The sequence below is a fragment of the Malaclemys terrapin genome, chromosome 2 (assembly GCF_027887155.1).
Source record: "Malaclemys terrapin pileata isolate rMalTer1 chromosome 2, rMalTer1.hap1, whole genome shotgun sequence".
In the NCBI taxonomy this organism is placed as follows: Eukaryota; Metazoa; Chordata; order Testudines; family Emydidae; genus Malaclemys; species Malaclemys terrapin.
In genome coordinates this window covers 41569820-41588760 of record NC_071506.1, presented here as the reverse complement: position 1 = coordinate 41588760, position 18941 = coordinate 41569820, and the positions used below count along the sequence as shown (strand labels likewise).

General features: G+C 46.3%; 1 protein-coding gene across 1 annotated transcript; it reads right to left on the bottom strand.

The window, feature by feature from the left end:
• Positions 1-1066: 1066 nt before the first annotated feature.
• GDF6 (growth differentiation factor 6) lies at positions 1067-17150 on the bottom strand. The gene is made up of 2 exons (XM_054017095.1): positions 16722-17150; positions 1067-4349 (listed from the first exon to the last, which is right to left on the bottom strand). Exons 1-2 carry the CDS (start codon positions 17047-17049, stop codon positions 3451-3453), a joined length of 1227 nt encoding a protein of 408 aa, XP_053873070.1. The 5' UTR covers positions 17050-17150; the 3' UTR covers positions 1067-3450.
• Between the last annotated feature and the right edge of the window lie 1791 nt (positions 17151-18941).

Below are 18941 nucleotides of genomic sequence, written 5' to 3'. Positions count from 1 at the left end.
TCTATTACTTCTAACCAGCCTCCATACTGTCACTTCTGAGACATTTCAACAAATGTTGCATGCCTGTTTACAATAAAGTTGCACCTAAATACATTATATAAAGGGTAATACTATAAGCAAAATCCTTCTTATAATAAAGAGGTTAAGATGATTAGCATTGAAAAGTATACTGTATTTTTTTAGTTGGAACAATAACTGTCTGTACATCTGCTATTTTGTTTGCTAGTTAGACAATAACAATTGAAAGAGAAATAACTCATCATTTAAAAACTTCTGAAATGTGCTCTTTTTGTAGAATTTGAGGTTTGCATACAATGGTCATTTCCAGTTCATGGTGTCTTATTCCTTGCTCCTCTTTGGGTACAGACTCTATTATATCCATTTAAGATATAGATTTTTTTTCCATTTTGCCTTCCCTCAAGCCTATAGTAGAAGACTGATCCACAGTAAAACACTCTTAAAAGAAAACTGTACTAATTTAGCTCGGAGCAGCAATCAAAGTTCACAAGGGAAGGAACACCTCTTGCCATATACAACCAGTGAACTGTGTTTTGAAACTAGTTTCATATTAACAATGCTATTTCTGAATCTAATATTAGCAGGAAACACGTTTAAACATTAATATTCTCTTGAGATTAAAGCATATTACAGCAGGACTCTTCTATTGGGCTTCTACCCTGCTGGTGTCAAAAACTACGGGCCCGATCCTGCAATCTTTTATTCAAGCACGTTTCCAAATGAATGCAAATTAGCCTGAGTAAAATGTGTCCAGTAGGTCCTGTGATCAGGTAGAAATGCCTCCTTCCATGAAAAGAACCTTGTTTGCAAATACATTTCACAGTTTCTACAAGGTGAGAAGTTCTTTCAACTCTTGTGCATATAGATTTAAGTTTTCTTTGAAAGGAATCATATCAAATGCACAGTGGGCTACTGCTGTTGTCTGAACACCATGTCATAATAAGAGATTGGAATTCTTCTCTTATTGAAACAGTTACTCAGTGAATAGCTCTTCATTATCTAAGAGATAACCAGGAAAAAAAATTTAATAAATATTTTACCCATTGCATCAAAAATAAATATCATTTATAAAACATCCAGTACTTATGCTTCTCATCATAATACAGTGTATAGAAATGTGTCCAATACAGATGATATTTACAAACGTTCGTCTGAATCTTTCAATTTAATGCATTCTTCCAGTTACATTAAAGTTATATAAAATCATAATGTAGCTTCTCTCATAATTATACCATCTATGTATATTAAAGGTCAAACTAAAGCTTTTATGAGAATACAGAAGGGTTTCAAGTAGGAAGAATGGCTTTGAATATTATATTTTTAAGTGGTGTTTATTGGAACTTAACACTACATCATTTTAGAATTGCAGCCAATGTTTGAGAGGAATTTGTTATTACTTAACCAAATAATAGAACATATAAAAGCAAGCTGACTTTTTGAAAAAAAAAGTTTAATAATACAGTAATAGTTGTAGTATCGTCCAGTAAAAGTGTACTGTAAAAATGTTCTGAATATTAATTTACCTCAAATAATTTTAGAGTTGTAAATACTTGTATTATAGTGAGGTAGACAGTAAAAAAAATCTCCATTATTAACACAGAATTTAAATCTTGTAATAATATTTTAAGGAAATGATATCTTTAAGGAAGAATGAAATATTTGATTAATGCTTAACTCTGTACAACTCAAATATAAACTTTAAAAAATATTAGAAATTATAACATTTCGAGTGCATATAATGTTTTGTACATTTAAAAAAGAAATGCATGTTGTTCACCTCCATTTTGCACTTTTCAGTCTGTTTAAATAAACAAATATTTACAGCTTTAATATGAACAACAGTGCATCCAAAGCAAAATGTGCATTTTAAATTATTGCTCCTGGTCGAGTCTTTTTATTATTATTATTAGCATTTTATATTATTAATTAATTATTATTATTACTCTCATCTTTTTTCACCAGTTTGAAGCTTTGTGAAACCAGATAAGCTAACAGCACTAGAATTTCGTGGGGGAAGTCTAAACCTATAAACATACAATTAAAAATAAACACAAAAAGGTTTAGGCATGCTGAGAAGTGCACTTTCCTTAGGTAAAGCCATGTTTCAGACTAAAGGTGGGAAGGAAACAAAAATCTTTATAAATGCTTTTTCCAGCACCATATTTCCATATAATACTGTTGCAGGTTGATAGAGCTACCTATGGAATTTGTTAATTGAATAGTTACATGCTTTTTCTTGAAATTTAAAGGAGCTTCCATTCCAAATCACTCCTATTTGTGTTTTCTGTAACACTTTGCTCTTTTCACAGTTTTTCATTGCTAAGTCTTAAAATATAACCTAACTGGTAATTACAATCTGGAACAATGTTTTTTTTGGGGGGGGAGGGGGCCGTAGGCTATTTCTGGCTGGTAATTTTGCAGGAATGTGAAAGAGAGAGGGCAGAAACGAAATAACCCTTCTTAGGGAAACTTCAGAGGCAGGAGTCATTCTGCTCTCTGGCTTTGATTGTCTTTATACTTGGTAAATTGCCTTTACACTTAAAGCAGGTATAGATCATCAGATAATTGTAAGGGGAAAGTCCGTGGAACCAAAACTTTATTGGGGACTTTTTTTTTTTTTTTTTTTTTTTTGCCTCCTCTGCTTGCTAGTTCCATTACTCTCTGCATGCCAACCCATGAAAAGAGTCGTGCCTGTTGCTTTCCCTTAATCTTAAATGGGCTCAGTTTGAACAGGTGCCTGTCGCTGCATCTTGTATACACTGGGGAGAAACATCGACGGAGAAGGCGCAGCAAAATAATCCTTCTCTCTCCAGACTTGACTCCCACAATCTGATCTGGAGAGCGCTGGTTTCCATCACATCTGAAGAAAGCTTTTGCAAAAGTGTCCCCCTCTTTCCCTCCCCCTCCCACTTTCCTGCTTCTACTTCCACCCAATTCTTTGAAGGAAGGGGTGGCCTTGAGTCCCCTTGTATGCAAAGCAGGATCTGGAAGGTGGGCTACTCAGTGCCAGCTTTCTCCTGAAAACTGAGCAGCCCAGTCCATGGGGCTGGCTGGGTCAGGCACGGAGCAGGCAGTTAAAACCCACGTTCTCCTCTGTAATGTGGAGCTTCGCCAGAGGGGAAAGGGTTGGTTGGTGGCTGGTTTTAACGTTGGTTTCCAATGTGGCGAGAGCAGGGATACAGGGGAGATGGATACACAAACTATTCCTCACCCATTCAAGCCTATCAAGTATGCAGGTCACGCCAGCCAATGCACACGCGCCGCAGATCCTTGACTGTTTTCCAGGAGCACCCAACATGTGAGAATTCCCCTCCCGTCCCATAGGTGAAGTTTCCGGGACCTCAGACTCGACCAGCCCTCTCCTGTCCTTTGAGTTCATTTATAGCTCCAAACCGCTTCGATCTCCCCCGGGGAGACCGGCAAAGCAGCCTGCTACCTGCAACCGCAGGACTCGACCACCATGTCTTCGTACTGCTTGTACACCACGTTGTTGCCCGCATCTATGTAGAGGATGCTGATGGGGGTCAGTTTGGTGGGCACGCAGCAGCTGGGAGGCGTGGAGCTGGGATCCATGGAGTTCATGAGGGTCTGGATGATGGCGTGGTTGGTGGGCTCCAGGTGGGATCGCAGCGGAAAGTCGCACACCCCTTCGCAGTGGTAGGCTTCGTACTCCAGCGGGGCGATAATCCAGTCGTCCCAGCCCAGCTCCTTAAAGTTCACGTGCAGGGGCTTTTTGCTGCACCTGAGCCGGGACTTCTTGCCATGCCTCTTGCCATGGCGGTTGGCGAAGGCGGTCCGCCTCTTCCGCCGCGTCTTGAACTGCTGCTGGGTCTCCTGCGGCACGCGCTGCGGCGAGCCCCGCTCCTCCCGCGGCGAGCCCCGCTCCTCCCGCAGCTCGGCGAACAGGTTCTTCCGCGGGGACCTGGTGAACACCACCAGCAGGGCCTTCTCCTGCTGCGCCCGGCCTCTCCTGCCGAAGCCCAGGCTCCTGAGGTCCGGCAGCGGCTGCTGCCCCCGGCCCCCCGGGGCCCGCAGCTCCAGGCAGAGCTGCTTCCAGGGCTGCTGCTGCTGCAGCCCCGGCCACACGTCAAACACTTCCCAGCCGGCCGGGGGAGCCTCGCGCGGGTCCAGAGTCCGGGCGTCCAGGAGCCGGGGGGAGAGGCAGGGGAAGAGCTGCATGGAGGACAGGCCCGGCGGGGGCTGGGAGAGGCGATGGCCGGGGGCTTTGCGAAAGAGCCGCAGCTCCGCTCCCACCAGCTCTTCTTTGTCTGAGAGAGTCGATACATCAAACAAATACTTCTGTCTCCTGAGCGGGGCGGGCGAGAGATCGTCTGCAAGATAACACATAATTACAGTCAGTTTCACTCCGGGGGATCTTCCCGCGGCCGACGGGAGACAGGGCAGGGAGCCTGGGCTCACCCGTCCAGCGGCCCTGCCTGCCCCAAGCCGCCCCCCGCGCCCCCGGCCCGGAGAGCCAGGCGCCCTCTCCCAGGGACGCAGCGGGACTGGAGAGGACCGGTGTCGGCGACTCTCCGCGGGGCTTCTCCTTCCATGGGGGGAGGCAGGGTCGCTGCGGGGTTAGATGTGTCACTGGCCTAACGTGTTTCCCTTGTGCTCACTGGGTGTCTCTAAAAGGGAGCCCGTGTTTTAGTGGCAGGATCAGCACACAGCGAGAATCGCCTCGCTCCGCGTCCAAACTGGCTGCAGAGACAGGGCGTGTTCTGACAGCCCGCGCTCCATGTACATTTCCTCACCCCGTCGGCTCTGCTGTCCTCTGCGGCTAGAGTCCGGAGGGGGAGGGGAGAGGAGGGGGGCTATTTTATTCCGCTCCGAGACAGAAACCTGGACTTCTTTTTTGACACATTTGTGTACGAAGTACAGCACGAAAAGCAAACCAGATTCCCCCGAGCTGCTTTCCAATAAAATGTTTACAACCCAGCAAATACAAAAATTCCCAAAGCCCCTGGGTCTCCCCAGAAGCTAGTAAAGTTTGTGTATATTTCAATAGTAAAAGTGTCATTGGAGCCAGCGTTCAGCAGCCCTCGCAGCATTTCCAAGCTCAGCTTGCGCCAGAGGTAGAAATGGAGACTAAAGAAATATACAATCCCAGTTATTTGTTGATTTCAAAGGTCATTGCTATTTCTAATCAGTATGTTTCCCAGCCTAAGGTCCAGCTGAAAATTCTGGAATGGGGGAGCCTGCTGAGGGGTGGGGGAACAGCCGGATGATATATGGAAGCCAAGACCTCCAGACTTGCCAAATCGATGTAAAAATCAATACGGATTGGTATACAGGAACTCAAAAGTCACTCTCCATTGGCTGCTTTTTTTTGCAAAAATGCAGACAATAGGTACTGTGTGAAATTCAGTTGGAATCGCGTTGCATAACCGGGACACAGCGCCCAGGCAATATTCCTCGAGAGATCGCGGTTCTTTCCTAACAGAGCCTTCGTAGCAACCGTGCGCAGAACCATTTCCTAACAAATCCATAGGAAGAGTTTAGGGATCCGGTCGAAGCCCGCCTGGGTGGCTGTAGCGAACTACACTTTTACCGGGTTGCCATCCCTCTAGACAATGTTTCTGAGGAGCTTTCCACCTTTATTCAGGGCACGGTTACGTTTCCCGGGGGGGGGGGGGGGGGGGCAGAGAGAGGCAAAAATCTGTTTTCTTTCATTGGAAATGTGTATGTGAGTCATTGGTAAACATAGATCGGTCCTGGAAATCAATTATACGTTTCCGTGTGTGAGGAAGATAAAAAAGAATTAAGACATCAGTGAAAGGGTTAATTAGTTTAAAATAAAATAGGTGTAATGATTTACCAAAGTAGTTGACAAAATGATTGTATGAAGATGGATTACTCCTGGGTAAAGCACTTGGGATTCTATCCTGCTGCCACTGAGATCAGTGGCAAATCTCCCCTTGACTTCAATGGAAATCGGACCAGTGCCTTTTAAAAGTGAAATTACATTGCTGATTAATTTCAAGTGGGTAGCCAGAGGTATTCATAAAGAAGAGCGCCAGGGAATTTGGATGAGGCCTATAATACTTCCAAGTACTCACATTAGACTCCTGTAACACAGTTTCAACCGAGGAAAGAATATTCCTTTTCCATAATGAAGATTAACCAGAACTAATTAATTCAAACTTCAATTGTCTCTTCTGAAGAGCAACAGCAACTCAGGGATAACTAGACAATCCTGCCTGAGATACAAACCTACTTCAGTGAGAATTACACATTTATTAACAACCATAGAGCCTACAAAAAACAAGGTGACAACGACAGCTGTTAAAACAATCTGTTTAAAATAAAAGTGAAATATAGCAAGTGCTGCCTACCTTCATTATAATGACTTTAAAGTGCTGTTGGGACCGCTCCATTGAGGGGAGTGAGCAGGATTTGGCCTATCACTGCAATTTGTACACGTGCTTTATCAGCTCTACAGCTGGAATAAGGTAAAATGTGTTGTGTTCACCTAGCTTGTTCTTCAGAAACAAGTTCGGAATGGGGCCATAGTACTTTATGGTTTCCTTTGTCTTTCTATTGTTTTCTACACTCGGCCTGATCTACACACCCCTTCCCTCCTGCCCCCATGCCTAATACACCCAAATCTCCTCTGTTGACTTCAGCAGGAGAGTGGGGGGTTCTGAGTGTACAAGGACTGCAGGATGGGGTGAATGATTCAAGAAAGTGAAGCTCTCAGACAAGACTCACCCTGCCAGGACTGTGTCAGTTTCACGAGTTTTTCCTCCACTTTATGTGCTGGGCATGGGTCTGCGATGCGGGGTAAGTTTCAGGAAAAGATGTACAGTCCAACAGCAAGAATGTGGATGATTCAAACAATGTCCTGCTTACTTCGTCACATTTCACTTTCGCGATCCAGAGCGCTAAATTCATGCTGCAGCCAGAGCCAGGGCTACATTGCACTGAACAAATCTAAAAACGTAGTTGATCCTTCTAGTAAGTGGCTGTCTAGAACCTAAGGCGCGCACAGCAAGTTCAGCGGCAGGGGCCGCCTCATTCCTTCATTAGTCTATTTGGGAATGGGTCTGTAAACCAACATTCAGATGGGGAAGGGGGTGGGAGGGTGATCTGAGCTATGGACATTTGAATAACTCTCTCCTCCTAGGGGGCCAGGTTAAACGCACCCTGCGCTCTGTACGCTACCAGGAGCTGAACAGTATCTGAAGCAGGACTAGGAAAGTAGGAGCTCCATTTATTCTCCCGTGGGCGCTCCCGCAGTGCTGCTAGGTCTGCTGGGATCAGAGGGGCTGCAGACCTTATCCCCCATGCCTGTCTGGCCCAGGCCAACACCTTCCCAACCCCTACTTAGGAGGCAACCAACCCCCTTCCTCTTCTGCCCCTGGTCTTCGGGGCCAGGGGAAAGCTGGGTCTATCTAGTCCTGCTTGAGGGGCGGGGGTCTTGTGTTTGATCTCAAAGAAGATGTGCGTCCACTTTTTCTCTTCGGGGGAGTTGCAGTTGCAGGTCATGAGTCCGGCCCGGTGGGACCTTTGGGCCTAGGTGCCTAGATCTGTTTGGTTCCAGATTCCTCGACCCTGGGGTCCCCATAGTCCGGAGATCCCAGGTTTACCAGTTCTCGGAGTTCCTTCAGATCCCCGAAATCTTGTGCTTAGCTCCCCCCCTTCTGCTCACAGCTTGCCAGCACGTGCTCCACCCCAGCAGGCTGGTGGCATGCCGAGAACCCGTACCTGAAATAGAGGCATTTTCCCCTCCTCCGCCTTTCCCAGGACCTGTTACCCAGCGGAGATCTAACGGAGGGTGTAGTGCTCCCCCATCACACAGCTAGAAGCCGGGGGAAGGGAAAACGCACGGGCAGTCAGTCACCTGCTTCATAGAACTAACCCCTTTCTATGGGACTTTAGCTTTAGCTGAGGGGGTGTGGGGCTGCAGGCACATTTTTCAACTGAGCTCCCCCCAAAGAGAGTTGTGTGAATCGCCTGAGAGAGTTTGAAAAGGGGGGGGGGGCGCAAGTCTCCATTTTCCCACGTGAGGACAAGTGAAAGCAAAGTGTTTCTGATTTTGATCAGTAGGGCTGGACATTTAGTGGCTCCGGAATGTCGCGTGGAGATTTATGCCATCAAGGGGCAAATGTCAAGTGTATTGTTAAATGGCAGTTATATGCACTAAGCAGGAGTGGGGAGGAACATGCGAGATCCCATGTGAGTTTCTAGGGTTGAAAACGGCAACTTGAAGGTTGTAAATTGTCTCCTGTTCTTTTTGTGTTTATTCCGTGGTTATCTTCAGCATTGTCCTGCGGTTAACGAGATAATTAAACTCTTCCAGCCATGGGTAGGACGATCTGGGATGTGTGGGTTTCAAACAAGAACACATCTTTTGCTCCTCTAAATATAGCCGAGTCCGAACTGGCTTCATGTCACATTGGACAGGCACGTCAGAAAGGGAGAGGAAATGTACCAGGTGGGTAAGAAGATTTCAAAGGACAGCCACATCTCGGCACTACTTGTGTTCCAGAAATTGTTCAGTCAAAAATCTTTCATCAATTGATAAAATTGCCAGTTCTCATTATTCCATCAAAGGGGCCAGGGCACCGGTTATTTCAAATAAGCAGCTTTGAATCCGATCAGATAAACGTTGTTTGCTCACTCTTGTAACCTAATAATTACAGATGAAGACATAATCCTAAACCATATTGGCTTGCTCCCAGTGCAAACAGTCAAGAGGGTGGGAAAAGCAGAGGAACGAGGGAAGAGTGGGGGGGAAGCTATAAAAATTCTAGAAATCTGAGGAAGATGGATCCTTTTTTAGAATCTTTAAGTCAATTTGTTTTCCGTTTTACCGTGCAAAGAGCACAGTAACCGTGAAAACCCCTCTTGCTCTCTCTCACCCTTTTGGTAGGCTCTTAGGGTGCTTATTTATCTTCCTTGAAATCAAAGAAGTGGGTTGGGTGAAATCTGTGTCGTCAAACAACACATTCAATATCTGCCCCCTCTCAGATTATTGTTAACATATTTCCAGAGCTCAACAAATGTTCTGTATTTCTAAAGCGCACAAGTGGCTGTTGGAAACACTAAATTATAGAAAATTCCATACGGAAGTCAGCCTCCAGGTACCTTTGTATTTGGAATTTAAATGTACATACACGTTGTTATATTATTATTATTTTGAATGTCCTTTGTTAGATTTCTAGAAGCTAAACTATTTGGGGGTGGAGGAAGACAGATCTATCTGGAATTTAAGCATGTGGCACTGGTGGGGAAAAGAAACAGCCAGATGTAGATCCTGCCCTTTCAAATGTGTCCCGGGAAACGAATATGCTCATCGTGTTTTGTCTTGCAGAATTTTGCCTATGCCACCTTCATGTCACGGCTTTAATAGAAGAGTCTATGGAAGAAATGCAAACTGAGCCGGAGCTGGAAGCGTTCCCTCCTAGGAGCCCTCGTGTTATGTACATTTCCTTCTCTTTGTGGTTATGGAGGTTTTACCATCTCTAGGGTTAAATTAATTATTTGCATGGGATGTTTCCTTTAACTCCCTGTATTGAACGACTCCTGCTTCCCAGCTTCACTTTCCAGCAGGCAGACCTGAACTCCTAGGAAAGGCTGGGATTAATGAAGGCTACACAAAGTTTCCCTTTTCATGGCAGATCAGGTACTGGGCTCCCAGCCAATTCATTAGGGCTCAAATCTTAACTTTACATCACTGCAAATTATACCAAAACCACATTCAAGAAGAATTCTCTTTCCCCATTCTCTTTCAAGCCATATTTAAACTCAAAGCAAAAGCACATTTGCAGTTTAAAGACCATTTAAAGACTCTCATTCAACAATAATCTGAAAGTTAAAACATATATCCTCAGTAATCATGACAGGCTGTGTACACATTGTCTGCATAGTAACAACACTGACAGGTAGTTCTTTCTAAGCATGATGTGGGCTACAGAATAAAGAGGCTGGCTCTCCCTGTGTGGCATTTCTCCAGTTTGAATTCCACATCTCTGAGCGCCTTGCACTGGCTTTTTATTACACTGTGTGATTAGATTTAAACGTTTCATTCGCTCTCTCTCAGGTAACTGGGAAAGACCACACCTTCCTAGAATCTGTTCCTAATCCTGCCAAAAAACTGGACAAACTCAGGGTGATTATTTAGTGCATATTTTACACTCGAAATGCCCATAGCTGGCGTGGATTTATTTTCTTGAGCATTTTATTTACTGAATCTATGCCTGCAAATACTGAATACTAAATCTTGCATTTTAGCCGTCTCCCTCTGCTATGGCAGTTCTGTTCTGGGTTTGTCGCCAGCCTCTTCCTTGCTCGCTCTCTCGTTGTCGCTCTAATCCCATGAACAAACTCCAACAAAGTGACAAAACAGACAAGTGTACTCTCGCCACGAATCTAGTTATAGCCCTGTCAAACTGGACTGGATAATACAGTCCTTATGCAAGAAAAATCCAAAGCGAGTTTCGCATGGGTTTTAGTGCCTTTTTTTATAATACATTTAACAAAGTTAAAATCGCCCTCCCTGCTTTGTAGAAAAGTAGGATGCATGCTAAAGCGAAACGGCTTCTCTCTCATAGCGAGTTAAGCGTGGTCCCTCCCTATGTTAGTTTGAATTATTTTCTTATCCTAAATATTAATTTAAATAACCCCCCAAATCCTAAAATATTCCTGTTCCAAAATTATTTGTTTTATAGCTCTTGGATTATTTCTGAAGCTAGAGATACAGAAGAGTAGACAAAGTTTCAGACGAGAAATGTATGTGTGGTAAAGACCAGCACTCGTTTCAGCAAATTCGGGGCTAACGTATCTGCCCATTCTTTAGCATACCAGTTAATAAAAAGTAAAATGTCCCCCTATAGTTTGGAGACCATCTTTAAGTCATGTGGACAGGGAACAATCGGAGTTCCCTATTTACGAGGCTGACTAGCTCCCAAACCTATTGCTAGTTTGTTGCAAAACGTCACTGCAGGGCGTGCGAGGAAACAAGCGTTCCCACATCGCCTTTTCTCTCTTTTTTTTAGGATTAAGAAGTAATGACGAAAGTAATGACGATGCGACAGCTCGCCTGATTAACGTCCCCTTACAACCCCATCGCTGCGGCTATCCTTGCTCTTAGTTCGCTAGTGACAAACAAATATGTTGCATTCCGAATCTACTTTGAGCGTGGCATGGGGAGACTTAATTCAGCTCGGAATTCTAAAGGGATCGTGTACGTGTAAACTGTTTAACTAGCAGGCAGGCGTGTGTGGATGGTGAGATTTCGTTCTCGAGCTCCCTGATCAGTTCATATTTTTCAGGGCAGGATCCTATGACATTTTGCTGTGACTCTAGTTTTGCACAACATTATGGGGAAGGGGGCACGAAAAAGATGAGAGCTTTCTAAACAGCAATAAAAATTCTGAAAACCAAGAGCTCGATCCTACAGTTCTTACCCAGGCAAATCTGTCCCGTAGGAAACGGGGGGGGGGGGGTTGGTGGTGGGGGGAGGGGTAAAGATTGTGGGATCGGGTCCAAAATAAGCATTCAGAATTACTTTAAATCAATGGTTCTCAACTTTTGTACTGGTGACCCCTTTCACATGGAAAGTCTCTGAGTGGGACCCCGCCTTATAAATTAAAAACACTTTTTATATATTTAACACAATTATAAATGCTGGAAACAAAGCGGAGTTTGGGGTGGAGGCTGACAGCTTGCGACGCCCCCATGTAAGAACCTTGTGACCCCCTGAGGGGTTCCCACCCCCGGTTTGAGAACCCCTGCTTTAAATATTTGGACTTCTTCACTTTCAGTTTGCATGGGCTGATTACTGCAGGCTGCATCGGGCTTTAAAGAGACTCTGTGTAGCATTTAAGATGTACCCGTGCCTTTTTATGAGGTAGCGACTGAGGTCAACAGAATAAGGTGGTAAACGGTTTTGTTTGTTGTCCCCTATGAAATGGATGGCTAATGGAGGATTTATAGATCCGAATGCAGGTTGATTGTTTTGCTTTACCTAAATAAAAACTCCTATCTAGTATCAAGAATAGACGGAGTGATCTTTACGGATACAGCTGTATTATTGCTGCAAAAGATCGGTGTCTTATTTAAAAAGACTCAAAAAAACCCCAAGGGAATGTTCTGTGGCAATTGCTTTGCGATTATTTTATAACTTTTCTGTGCCCTCTCACTTCTTCCCTCCCAGCTACCGTCCCAACAGCTCCCAGCTCAGTTCCCAGGATTGACCGAGGAAAAACCACATCAGCCAAAGAAAATGGAACAAGACGAATTTGTGGCTGCCCCCACTCCATCCACAGGAACAGAAAAGCCTCCCCCCCCCACACACACACACCTTCTAGCCCCAAATCTAGTTCCTTTCTCTCGCTCGTGCCAATCGCAGGATCTCTTTCGAGACCTTTCCTTGTGGTTAACAAAGAGACAAGATGTCCCCCACCCCAGTGGTGGAGGGTACTGCAAGCACACACCGCCTTCCAACCTTCTACCACCGCCAGTCCCTCGACTCTTTCCAAGGCTCTTACCAGGGAAATAAAGCGCAGATTGGAACCTTCTGCAGGCTCCCTCACTTTGGCCGTCTGGTCTGCATTAGTGTTTTTATAAGGGGCTCAAACAAATCGAATACAAGGTCACCAAATAATTAACAGTTGTGAATTCCCTCCTTCCCCATTAAAATACTTCCCTGCTTATATTTCATTTTCCTTTTGCCAACGACAACATTGCCTGGGCAAAGGCTCTACACTGATCACACTGCATTGCAGCTTTAGGTCCACCCAGAAACCCGCTGTTTTGCATAAACATGCTGCACAAAATGAACTTCAAGTGGGATTTACATTCCTTTTCTTCTGCCACATGAACAGCCGGGACATTTTCAGATTTTGCACGTGGACTTCCCTCCCACCCCCAATATAAAATGGAAACAACAACAAAAATTACAATCAGATTCCTGTAAACTTCTTAATGAACGGTCTTGCGAGTGTAACACAAACTGGGGGAAACGAGACGGTCTGTATCACTTTCAAATCCAGCAATAATATTCAGATCTTACTGTGTTTGTTGCGTAAAAACTACTCCAATGTAATAAGGATTCTCTCTTGTTTGGAACCGACCTAGAAACTCTGCATCCAAAAGGGAAATCTGACATTAACCTAAGGGCCAATTGCCTGCCCCTATTGCTTGGAAAGAAGCTCTCCCTGACACTGCCTTTGTGTATGAACCATTCTGCATTTCTTCCTCTTTGCCAGTTTCCTTGTTGACTTCTCTCTTTCGCAGCTCCCTCCTTCTTACTTTTCTCTTGCCTAGTGAGTCCTTGCAGTTCCTAATTGTCTGCTTTACTGTGGAGCTCCAATGCTGGGGGTCCTGAGGCCAGCGAGCACCATCTGCGTTTTAATGAGTTACTTCATGTGCCAACAGTAATTTTCCTACATTCAGCTAGGTCCTGTCTGATCTTGCGACCGTAACAAGCGGGGTGGGGTGGCAAAATGAGGCGGGGGAAAATCACAACCTATTCCTCACTTTCTGAATTATTTTTAACGCTTGAAAATAATACAATCTAGTGCGGCTTCTTCCCCCATCAAACTACCCCGAAAGCGATCTCATTAGTTTAGGAGAAAAGAAAGCAACGCGCGGAGGAATAATATTTGAAGATTTGATTTAACCGCTCTACCCTTCTTAACTCGTTACTGAGAAGATACTGGTGCACTATTTTGGGTGTGCAATGGACAGATCAGAACCTATGTTCTTTGGCTGCAATTCCATGCATTAACCCAAGGACAATTTAAAAAAAAAAAAAAGAGTAATTGCAGATCATCCAATAAGAAAGTCTCTTACTCCTGTTAACTCTTCTTGAAATTCTCCTCCCAGAGAACAGGTTTGGGAACTGATTTTCTTTATGTGGCCAAAGGATTCTTTATACTCCGCCCCAATTGTTATCCTTATGAACCCCTGCAATTAACAAGGTCATGTGGGCAGACAAGGTATGGCTACCACTGTCTCCTCCAGAATTCCTAGTTAGGTAAATAGCAGCCTATCTAATTGGGTCAATTGGGGGGCTATATTGTCTGCAAATGAATTGACAGAAACTTTTCTGAGCAGGAACTGTTCAGCAGCAGTACAACTCCAGCTCGGCAATTAACTGGGCGAGGAGCCCACAGGGAGGTGGGCAGTAAAAAAGCTACCACTTCAGAGGAACGGAAGTTCTCTTGAAGTTTTTGGTGATGTGCCATTGGCTGGTCCACTTCATTATGGGAGACTAGACAATATTTGATATGTTATGACATGAACACTCAATTAGATCACTGAGTTGAAATACTCCAATCAGCGGCTTGATGCTAAGCAACCCATAGAAGGTCCAGCACAAGGTCACAGCCTGTGACACATCAAATCAAAATCAATGGGGGAAAGTGAGGCTTTTCCTTCATCAAATCAGGACTTCTGTTCGCAAATCACTTCCCCACAGAGTAGAATCCTCCATGCAGCAAGATGAGCTAAATTTGTTAAATTAACTGTCTTTCCTCTGGTGATCAAGAATAAGATGATCTTGAAAGTGGTGTTTTTAATGCCGCTTGCACTGCTTTTCCTCTGCAAACAAGTTGGCAGTAAACCGGGTGGGGTAATTGTTATGGCGGGGAAAGAAATCTTAATTTCAGAAAGTAGCTTTTAAAAATATACACAACCGGGAAACGAAACTATTTCTCTGTATCTATATTCCTAGAAATCCTATCCGTGACCTGCGGGTGTTTCTGACACACACACAGAGAGAATAGTTGCAAAACAAGCAAGCAACAAAAACCACTACACCTTTCCTGGCGTGTTTTACTCCGCGTCTAAAATCGTTCAACGCTCATCCCGGGCATCCTATTCCTCAAAGCGATTTCAGAGTGAGCAAATGACTTCGGACAAGCGACGCTTTTAAAATTAACTCTACAGGGGCCAAACATAACGGGCTATAAAAGGGAAAATGTAGAGTTTGAAAACACATTTGCCGCTACCCCTCCTCAAACTTTTCTTCCTTGCCCATATGAAAACAAACTGGCTCAAACATAACCGCCTATTGTCCCAGGACCTCTCGGCTGTCTGGACCCCTGGCTCAAGAGTGGCGTGTGAAGAACGGCGCTTGGACTGGGAGGAACAGTTCAGGTACGAAATAAAGGATGTCCCTCCGCAGATCAGACAAGAAGAGCTTTGGGGGCAAACAAGTCTCAGCTGCTTTTTTGGTTTTGATTGAAGCTGGGGACTAAAGAATCAGCTCATATAACTACAAAGGAGCCACGTGGCTTTTCAAAGCTGAGCTTTGTCCGAAAAATCATCAAATATAGTAAGTTAATTTGCTTTTCCGGGCTTTCAACAGCTAATGAACCCCGCTGACCCAGCTGAAATAGCAGCCTGCTCTTCCTATAGGTTCAGAGCTGCAGACAGGTTGTAATGAGCAGGTTTTTTGGGGGGGGATCCTAAACAGGTAGGGGGGGGAAGGGAAATAATTTACAACCCTCCTTAAGAACCAGTTAATTTTTCTGTCACTAATAGCTCACAAGCCAAGGTAACCAAATGTTTTTACACTCTCTGTCCCAGTCCCAAAGGATCCTCAATTTCACCGTGCCCAGTATAAGGACTGGCAAAGAATCAGTGGAAGAGGCAGTAAAACAACCTTTACATGCGAAAAGGGCTGAAGATCTGGATCTTTGCCCCGGTACACAGGTAATGGTCGGGGGGGGGGGGAGCGGAGAGGAGGGTGCGATAAGTGATCAAGAACACGGCGGTCTCAGCCTGCCCGTATGGATCGCTAAGGTTCTATCGGCATTTGTCACGTTAACCTGGTGCGTTGGACGAGGCTTACAACACCGGGGGAGAATGGCTGATGCCGGTGCAAAACAAAACACAAAGCAAAAGAGCGAGGAGGTGCAGATCCTGCTCCCACTGAAATCCACGAGGAGGATGGGGGTTTCCCCCACGGGTTTTAATGGAAGCAGGATCAGGCCCAACGAAAAGCAGGAGCGAATCAAAGCACCTTTCAATCCTGAGCTGGCTCTCCGCTAAGAGTTTTGCGCCTATCAGCGAACGCTCTGCTATAACACTTTCCTGGACTTAAAAGTGCAGCTTCCATGAACTAGCCGGCACTTCTTTAGAAGAGCCCAATTACAAGCTGCTTCCTACTCTGAGTGATTTCAAACGGAGCTGGGCTTGTTGCAGGCAATCTTGATAAAAGCAACCCTGATAAATTAGAGCAGCTTTAGGCAGTAAATGTTTGCCCTCAATCGGTTTGAACTTTCTATTTGCCTTACAGTTGAAGAGATAAGAGTGATCCTTTCTTTGCAAGAAGGACATAAAAAGAAGAGCAGTTTTTAAGATTGCGTTTACACTCAAGATCGCTTGCATCTTTTTAAAATATCCCTTGCGAATTCAGCGATCGTGCATGCCTCACTCATGTAAACCCGTGGTCACTGCAATCCGGACGGAGTTGCTAATCTTTTTGCTAATAAAAAAAATCCACTATTTAGTGTAAGATCCACCTTCCCGATCTTTCACTCCTTTTTACAGAAAAATCCAAATCAAATATTCTCCAGAAATCGGCTGCAGAGAAACGCAGCCTGGCAAATAAATGATCTACAACGCGTGGCTGTATTAAGAAAGCTCTGAAGGGCTTACTTGGGATTTGGGCTCAAGGCGCAGGCTCCCTTCTACACCCGGCGGCGGCAGTTTCGGGTGGGTAGAGGGATGCGGCTCTTTGAACTTACCTCGTCCCCTGTCTACAAAACTAGTGATAGTATTGGCGGACTTCGAGGACTGAAAAAAGCTGGCATTGATCCCCAGTTTCTCCGCTATGGAGTAGGTCCTGTACAGAGACAGCATGTACTCGTGGGGCTCCGCTCGCTGCTGCGCTTTGCCCCCCGGCTGGTGGCTGGCCAGGGCGGGGATGCCTCTGGGGGACCTGGCCACCTTCGCCTCTCGGCGGCTCCTCGGGCCCTTGGTGGAGGAGCTGATGGAAGCCAGCTGGAAACCGGGTAAATCCCACAGGAAGCTGATGAGGAACACGGCGGAGAGCAGGGCCCGGGCTGCGTTCATAGCGAGCGGCTCCCCGGAGCAGAGCGCACGGAAAGCCCCGGCCGGCGGCGGACTGAACGAGGGCGGAGTGCAGCAGCGGCGGTGGCGCCCAGAGCCCGAGCTCCAGCGGCCTTGGGTGCTGGGATGAGTGCGAGCAGGCAGAGCCGAGCGGGGACTGTACCAGCCCCGGGCTCGGCCCCGCCTCCCTCCCTCCCAGCGACACGCCCCTTGCAGCTAAGCCGGGGGAGCGCGGCCTGGCTAGGGGACAACCTCTGGGGGGCGGGGCCTCTGCCCACCCGGGGGCGGGGCTATGCGGGTGAGGCAGAGGCAATCCGGGGCAGGCCCCGCCCCCCAACAGCTGGGCAGTAGAGCGAAGGTGGCCAGGTCCCCCAGAGGCACCCCGCCCGGGCCAGGGGTGGGGCACAGAGCTGGGCCTACGGAGACGGCCAGCCCGTGGCGCCCCCTCATTGCGGGAAGGGCTGGGAGCAGCCACTGCTGTTAGCTTATGCCTTGTAACCAAATAAAGCTGGCGTCTCTGCTGGTCTGTTTGGGTTCTTGTGGGACGCCCATCACCCGAGTATCTGAGCCTGAGACCAGGGCAGTAGGAACTTCAGAGGGAAGAGTAAGCGGCAGCACCTTCTGCTGAAGGGAGAGTGCAGAGGTCATATTGGAAACACCCCCCACACTGGTACTAGGGTTGCCTTCCCTCCAGGATTGTCCTGGAGTCTCCAGGAATTAATTAAAGATTATGTCATGTGATGAAACCTCCAGGAATACGTCCAACCAAAATTGGCAACCCTAACTGGTACCCTGCCAGGCTGTGCCCCCACTAGCCAAGCTCCATCCCCCTGGGACAGCCAAATGAAACATCACTATGTGCAAATGTGCTATGATCATATGTACATTGCTGGGTCACCTAGACCTGAGCCCAGCTGGCAGAGGTTGAGTTACACAAGTGAGCCCTACTGTGCTTGGCTTTTCTGGGCGAGGCTGGAATGGCCCCTTGGCCTCTGTTCCTTCTCACCTGCAAGATAGAGAGGGGAGGGGAGGGGATAAATGGTGTTACTCTCCCAAGTGCTGCCTACTTGTGCCAAAGTGAGCTGTCACCCAGAGTGCGCTGTACACACCCGTATAAGAAAATTGTACTTCTCCTTTGTTGCATTCTTTGATCAACAGTGAAGTAAGTAACAATTTTGGCATTTATATGGCGGTTCTCAGCTCTCCAGCTGTCGTTTCGGGTTGTGTGCAAACTCAGGCAAGTATAATGGTACAGTTGATTTCCATTTTCCATGTTATCTTTGCAGCCATAAGGGCTAAATAATTCTGTTTTTGAAATGAAAGCTGAGATTCCGGGGAGGCGGGGGGGAGAGAGATACCAGCTTGTCCAGTAACCCTGAGCCAGCTCAGTCTGACTCCTGAAAGGCTGGGAGGGAAATTACAGAAACTTGTGCCCTCCGGGTGATTTGTAGTCTTCTAAACTGTAAGACCAACACTGAGGGCAACACTGCGGCAGGCAGCTAACACCAGGCCAGGGCCTGGTAGGGAGCACAGGCAGGCAGGCAGGAAACACTAGAGAAGGGGAAGTGGGCACCAGGAGGCACTGAGCCAGGAGCAGGAAGGAAAGCCTGCTGATGAGGCACAGATTCTGCTCTTGCCACACTGAGTTAAAGGAGAGAGCAGCAGCAGCAGAGAAGGATTCTTCCTGCCCTATTCAGGGTCATTGGCTAGGTTGTTCCATACATTGACTCACACGACATCTCAGCACAGCTTCTTAACGCAGAAGAGCAACAAACCCACTTTACCCTGTGCACCCACTGCCTTTCCCTCCCCTCCAACTGCTCCTCAACTTTTCCATTACTCTTCCAGACACTCCTGTGGTACCCAGGCTCCCCTGCTCCTCCCTTTTAGGGTGA

What these genes read in the sequence shown, in the direction of transcription:
- GDF6 (XM_054017095.1), bottom strand. Translation starts at nt 17,049, where the DNA reads ATGAACGCAGCCCGGGCCCTGCTCTCCGCCGTGTTCCTCATCAGCTTC. An exon ending in TTTTGTAGACAGGGGACGAG is followed by an intron (nt 4,350 to 16,721) that starts GTAAGTTCAAAG and finishes GTTATCTTGCAG; the next exon opens with ACGATCTCTCGCCCGCCCCG.